Source organism: Oncorhynchus gorbuscha, unplaced genomic scaffold (genome assembly GCF_021184085.1).
Source record: "Oncorhynchus gorbuscha isolate QuinsamMale2020 ecotype Even-year unplaced genomic scaffold, OgorEven_v1.0 Un_scaffold_1429, whole genome shotgun sequence".
Taxonomy (NCBI): Eukaryota; Metazoa; Chordata; class Actinopteri; order Salmoniformes; family Salmonidae; genus Oncorhynchus; species Oncorhynchus gorbuscha.
In genome coordinates, this window is record NW_025746211.1 from 50,001 (window position 1) to 57,500 (window position 7,500).

Consider the following 7,500-nt stretch of genomic DNA (forward strand, 5'->3'; position numbering starts at 1 on the left):
TGTGTGTGTGTGTGTGTGTGTGTGTGTGTGTGTGTGTGTGTGTGTGTGTGTGTGTGTGTGTGTGTGACAGGAGAAGATGTGTCTGTGTGTGTGTGACGGCAGAGACAAAAAAGGACCTGGACCATCAGGAGAAGATGTGTCTGTTCCTACAGAAGGACCTGTCATCAGGAGAAGATGTGTCTGTTCCTACAGAAGGACCTGTCATCAGGAGAAGATGTGTCTGTTCCTACAGAAGGACCTGTCATCAGGAGAAGATGTGTCTGTTCCTACAAAAGGACCTGTCATCAGGAGAAGATGTGTCTGTTCCTACAGAAGGACCTGTCATCAGGAGAAGATGTGTCTGTTCCTACAGAAGGACCTGTCATCAGGAGAAGATGTGTCTGTTCCTACAGAAGGACCTGTCATCAGGAGAAGATGTGTCTGTTCCTACAGAAGGACCTGTCATCAGGAGAAGATGTGTCTGTTCCTACAGAAGGACCTGTCATCAGGATAAGATGTGTCTGTTCCTACAGAAGGACCTGTCACCAGGAGAAGATGTGTCTGTTCCTACAGAAGGACCTGTCATCAGGAGAAGATGTGTCTGTTCCTACAGAAGGACCTGTCATCAGGAGAAGATGTGTCTGTTCCTACAGAAGGACCTGTCATCAGGAGAAGATGTGTCTGTTCCTACAGAAGGACCTGTCATCAGGAGAAGATGTGTCTGTTCCTACAGAAGGACCTGTCATCAGGATAAGATGTGTCTGTTCCTACAGAAGAACCTGGACCATCAGGAGAAGATGTGTCTGTTCCTATAGAAGGACCTGGACCATCAGGAGAAGATGTGTCTGTTCCTACAGAAGGACCTGGACCATCAGGAGAAGATGTGTCTGTTCCTACAGAAGGACCTGGACCATCAGGAGAAGATGTGTCTGTTCCCACAGAAGGACCTGTCATCAGGAGAAGATGTGTCTGTCCCTACAGAAGGACCTGGACCTGTCATCAGGAGAAGATGTGTCTGTTCCTACAGAAGGACCTGTCATCAGGAGAAGATGTGTCTGTTCCTACAGAAGGACCTGTCATCAGGAGAAGATGTGTCTGTTCCTACAGAAGGACCTGTCATCAGGAGAAGATGTGTCTGTTCCTACAGAAGGACCTGTCATCAGGAGAAGATGTGTCTGTTCCTACAGAAGGACCTGTCATCAGGAGAAGATGTGTCTGTTCCTACAGAAGGACCTGTCACCAGGAGAAGATGTGTCTGTTCCTACAGAAGGACCTGTCATCAGGAGAAGATGTGTCTGTTCCTACAGAAGGACCTGTCATCAGGAGAAGATGTGTCTGTTCCTATAGAAGGACCTGGACCATCAGGAGAAGATGTGTCTGTTCCTACAGAATTAGAGATATTCTACATCAGCAGCATAGTGGCTAAGTCCCATTTCATAATAAGGGGGGGGGTGCTTATATTTGTCCACATTTAAAATGTGTTTTTTTGCATGTCTCAACTCCCCCCTCTGCCAGGACCAGCCGTTGTCAACGGTGACCCTGGAGCAATTAGGGTTAAGTGCAGTCGTGCAAAGTCATTCAGTAAAACTATTTTAAAGTACTACAAAGCGATGGACCATCAGGAGAAGATCATCAGTAAAACTATTTTAAAGTACTACAAAGTCATTCAGTAAAACTATTTTAAAGTACTACAAAGTCATTCAGTAAAACTATTTTAAAGTACTACAAAGTCATTCAGTAAAACTATTTTAAAGTACTACAAAGTCATTCAGTAAAACTATTTTAAAGTACTACAAAGCGATTCAGTAAAACTATTTTAAAGTACTACAATGTCATTCAGTAAAACAATTTTAAAGTACTACAATGTCATTCAGTAAAACAATTTTAAAGTACTACAAAGTCATTCAGTAAAACTATTTTAAAGTACTACAAAGTCATTCAGTAAAACTATTTTAAAGTACTACAAAGTCATTCAGTAAAACTATTTTAAAGTACTACAAAGTAATTCAGTAAAACTATTTTAAAGTACTACAAAGTCATTCAGTAAAACTATTTTAAAGTACTACAAAGTCATTCAGTAAAACTATTTTAAAGTACTACAAAGTCATTCAGTAAAACTATTTTAAAGTACTACAAAGTCATTCAGTAAAACTATTTTAAAGTACTACAAAGTCATTCAGTAAAACTATTTTAAAGTACTACAAAGTAATTCAGTAAAACTATTTTAAAGTACTACAAAGTCATTCAGTAAAACTATTTTAAAGTACTACAAAGTCATTCAGTAAAACTATTTTAAAGTACTACAAAGTCATTCAGTAAAACTATTTTAAAGTACTACAAAGTCATTCAGTAAAACTATTTTAAAGTACTACAAAGTCATTCAGTAAAACAATTTTAAAGTACTACAAAGTCATTCAGTAAAACTATTTTAAAGTACTACAAAGTCATTCAGTAAAACTATTTTAAAGTACTACAAAGTCATTCAGTAAAACAATTTTAAAGTACTACAATGTCATTCAGGAAAACTATTTTAAAGTATTACAAAGTCATTCAGTAAAACTATTTTAAAAGTACTACTTGTCAGCCCTCAAGTCTTCAAGATATGTCACTTTCTAAATACAGAAATCATCCCCGAAGATGCTGCGTTTTGATTTTGTTTCTATTTTTGATAAAGCACTTTGCACCTTAAGTATATTTAAAACCAAATACTTTTACTCAAATATAACTTTACTTAAGTCATTTTCTATTAAGGTATCTTTACTTTTTCTCATGTATGCACAAGGGCACATTGACAGATTTTTCTTCTTGTTGGCTCGAGGACTCGAGCTCGTGACCTTTGGGTTCCTGGCCCCACGCGCTGATCGCTAGGCGAGCTCGTGACCTTTGGGTTCCTGGCCCCACGCGCTGATCGGTAGGCGAGCTCGTGACCTTTGGGTTCCTGGCCCCACGCGCTGATCGGTAGGCGAGCTCGTGACCTTTGGGTTCCTGGCCCCACGCGCTGATCGCTAGGCGAGCTCGTGACCTTTGGGTTCCTGGCCCCACGCGCTGATCGGTAGGCGAGCTCGTGACCTTTGGGTTCCTGGCCCCACGCGCTGACCGCTAGGCGAGCTCGTGACCTTTGGGTTCCTGACCCCACGTGCTGACCGCTAGGCGAGCTCGTGACCTTTGGGTTCCTGGCCCCACGCGCTGATCGGTAGGTGAGCTCGTGACCTTTGGGTTCCTGACCCCACGCGCTGACCGCTAGGCGAGCTCGTGACCTTTGGGTTCCTGGCCCCACGCGCTGATCGCTAGGTGAGCTCGTGACCTTTGGGTTCCTGACCCCACGCGCTGACCGCTAGGCGAGCTCGTGACCTTTGGGTTCCTGGCCCCACGCGCTGATCGCTAGGTGAGCTCGTGACCTTTGGGTTCCTGACCCCACGCGCTGACCGCTAGGCTCCCTGCCACCCCTTTGAGATGCAGACAGCTGTGTTTACAGAAGTATCACTATCGCCATGGAAACAATCAGTTCATCATGCCAGAAAGTCGTTAACACGCACGCACGCACACACACACACACACACACACACACACACACACACACACACACACACACACACACACACACACACACACACACACACACACACACACACACACACACACACACACACACACACACACACACACACACACACACACACACACACACACACAGTAGTTATGATGATGAGAATGTCGTTGTTGTATAGCTGTCTGATTTCCCCAGTTGAAGGATAAGGAACATTTCAACCACATTAAAGCCAATGACACGTGTTTCTGGTCCTTCACGTGGACCCAGAGGAGCTCCAGCCCCTGAGTTGGCAGGTACCACCAACATGTGGGAGATAAGGGCTTCTGACCCCTTTTGTGACTGATGCAAATTCATCAGGTGCCCCTCCTAATCAGAACATTACAGAGCATTTATGTTGAAACAAATTAAACAAAACAATTAGAGAATACAAGAAGTATTGAGTTGAAAAATTGATAATTGTGGATACTAATATCTCTGTGAGCCTTCCAGACCCATGTTGCCCAGGGTTAAGAACAGAATACTGTGGATACTAATATCTCTGTGAGCCTCCCGGGCCCATGTTGCCCAGGGTTAAGAACAGACTACTGTGGATACTAATATCTCTGTGAGCCTCCCAGGCCCATGTTGCCCAGGGTTAAGAACAGAATACTGTGGATACTAATATCTCTGTGAGCCTCCCAGGCCCATGTTGCCCAGGGTTAAGAACAGACTACTGTGGATACTAATATCTCTGTGAGCCTCCCAGGCCCATGTTACCCAGGGTTAGGAACAGACTACTGTGGATACTAATATCTCTGTGAGTCTCCCAGGCCCATGTTGCCCAGGGTTAAGAACAGAATACTGTGGATACTAATATCTTTGTGAGCCTCCCGGGCCCATGTTGCCCAGGGTTAAGAACAGAATACTGTGGATACTAATATCTCTGTGAGCCTCCCGGGCCCATGTTGCCCAGGGTTAAGAACAGACTACTGTGGATACTAATATCTCTGTGAGCCTCCCGGGCCCATGTTGCCCAGGGTTAAGAACAGACTACTGTGGATACTAATATCTCTGTGAGCCTCCCAGGCCCATGTTGCCCAGGGTTAAGAACAGAATACTGTGGATACTAATATCTCTGTGAGCCTCCCAGGCCCATCTTGCACAGGGTTAAGAACAGAATCTTGTAAATTAATAATATTGCATTGGCCTGCATTCTATTACACTCTAAACTTATTTCACGGATCCCTTGGCCAATAAGAGTTTAATCTGTTGTTGTTAGTAATATTCATAAACAAATGTAAATGTATTATTTGGGGGGAGATTTGGCCATGGACAAACTGTAGGAGATCGAGGTTTAAGTGTTTCTCTCTGTCTCCCTCTCTCCCTCTCCCTCTGTTTCTCTCTCTCTCCCTCTCTCTCTCCCTCTTTCTCTCTGGCTCTCCCTGTCTTTCTCTCTGTCTCCCTCTCTCCCTTCTCCCTCTCTTTCTCTCTCTCTCTCTCTCCCTCTCTCTCTCTCTCTATCTCTGTCTCTCTCTCCCTCTGTTTCTCTCTCTCTCTCCCTCTGTCTCTCTCTCTCCCCCTGTTTCTCTCTCTCTCTCTCTCTCTCTCTCTCTCTCACTCTGTTTCTCTCTCTGTTCTCTCTCTCTCTCTCTCTCTCCTCTCCCTGTTTCTCTCTCTCTCCCTCTGTTTTCTCTCTCTCTCCTCTCTGTTTCTCTCTCTCTCTCCCTCTGTTTCTCTCTCTCTCTCTCCCTCTGTTTCTCTCTGTTTCTCTCTCTCTCCCCCTGTTTCTCTCTCTCTCTCCATCTCAGAGTGAACGAGTGTGTGGATGAGAAGGACACTGATACCGGGGTCACTCATGTTGACTCCATGGTAATACCTCAGGACAGTATTCGGACCCAGAGACGTTCCAGCTCAGAGATGTCCCGATCCACCTTCAGCCTGGTCCGACAACTCTCCAGTAAGAACAACTGATCAAATGAATCACTGAATCAAACACTGAACCAATTAGCCACTTAACTACTGAATCAAATACTGAACCACTGACTCTCTGAATCAAACACTGAACCAATTAACCACTTAAGAGCGTCTGCTAAATGACTTAAATGTAAATGTAAATGTAAACTACTGAATCAAATACTGAACCACTGAACCAATGAATTATTGAATCAAATACTGAATCACTGAACCAATGAATTATTGAATTAAATACTGAATCACTGAACCAATTAACAACTAAACTACTGAATTAAACACTGAATCACTGAACCGAGGAATTAGTGAATTAAATACTGAATCACTGGACCAATGAATTATTGAATTAAATACTGAATCACTGGACCAATGAATTATTGAATTAAATACTGAATCACTGAACCAATGAATTATTGAATAAAATACTGAATCACTGAATCAACCAATTAACTACTAAGAACCACTGAATCAAAAAAAAAAAGTTTAATTTCTTCCTTCCTCTCTCCCTCTCGTTTCTCCTTGATCTATATTCTCCTGTATTCCCCCCCCCCCCCTCCCAGGTCTAGACGCCCGCAGGCCCAGCTCACCGCTGGTTGATGTGAAACCCATTGAGTTCTGGGCCATGGGCCCCAGGAAGGAGGTGATCCAGCCGCTACGTCGACCCCAGCCCCTCCGGACGACTACTTCAGGAAGTTGGAGCCACGCCTCTACTCTCTGGACTCATCCGGAGACGACGTGGACTCGCTAACGGACGAGGAGATTCTGCTACGATACCAACTGGGCATGCTCCACTTCAGCACACAGTAATGTCTTGTCTTCTATACGTTGTGTTATATCTTTTATGTTTCACAATCAGAATTATAGTAATCAGCTGCTTTCCTAGAAGCAGCATGTACACTTCCCCAGGTCTAGAAATAAATACAGGAAAATAAGAAAAACACTTTTATTTTTTTTGTGTCCCTCTGATCATCCCAATCTCCTCCTCTCTCTCTATCTCCCTCTCTCTCTCTCTCTCTGTCTCCCCCCCTCTCTCTCTCCCTCTCTCTCTCCCTCTGTCTCTCCCTCTCACTCATCACCCCCCCCCCCTCTCTCTCCCTCCCTTCCTCCCATCCCCCTCCTCTCCTCTCAGGTATGACCTAATCAACGGCCACCTGGGCGTTAGGGTCATTGAGGCTCGCGACCTGCCCCCACCTCTGACCTGTGATGGTGCCCGCCAGGACATGGCCCACTCCAACCCATACGTCAAGATCAGCCTGCTGCCGGACCACAAGAACTCCCGGCAGGTAGCTTAGCGGTTAGAGAAGCGGTCCTGCAACTGGAGGGTTGCTGGTTTGAATCCCAGCTCTGACTGGAAAAATGTAGTGTGGAGTGAGCTATCAACTGGAGGGTTGCTGGTTTGAATCCCAGCTCTGACTGGAAAAATGTAGTGTGGAGTGAGCTATCAACTGGAGGGTTGCTGGTTTGAATCCCAGCTCTGACTGGAAAAATGTAGTGTGGAGTGAGCTGTCAACTGGAGGGTTGCTGGCATCAGTATCCTAGATTCCATTGCCTGCTGTTGTGCCCTTGAGCAAAGCACTTAACCATACCTAGAAGTATTGCTACTGGGGCACAGTCTCGTTGCGTTCAGCCTCATTGCTTTCAGCCTCGTTGCTTTCAGCCTCGTTTCATTCAGCCTCGTTTCTTTCAGCCTCGTTGCATTCAGCCTCATTGCTTTCAGCCTCATTGCTTTCAGCCTCGTTGCTTTCAGCCTCGTTGCTTTCAGCTTCGTTTCTTTCAGCCTCGTTGCTTTCAGCCTCGTTGCTTTCAGCCTCGTTACTTTCAGTCTCGTTGCTTTCAGCCTCGTTGCTTTCAGCCTCGTTGCTTTCAGTCTCGTTGCTTTCAGCCTCGTTGCTTTCAGCTTCGTTGCTTTCAGCCTCGTTGCTTTCAGCCTCGTTACTTTCAGCCTCGTTGCTTTCAGCCTCGTTGCTTTCAGCCTCGTTGCTTTCAGCTTCGTTTCTTTCAGCCTCGTTGCTTTCAGCCTC

General features: G+C 45.1%; 1 protein-coding gene across 1 annotated transcript in view; it reads left to right on the top strand.

The window, feature by feature from the left end:
- Window positions 1-7,500, top strand: part of LOC124022794 (synaptotagmin-17-like) — a 58,832-nt gene that overhangs the window by 24,592 nt on the left and 26,740 nt on the right. The window contains 4 exon segments of the mRNA XM_046337477.1: window positions 5,317-5,465; window positions 6,040-6,146; window positions 6,149-6,282; window positions 6,609-6,762. Of these exon segments, the coding sequence (XP_046193433.1) occupies window positions 5,317-5,465; window positions 6,040-6,146; window positions 6,149-6,282; window positions 6,609-6,762 (544 nt within the window).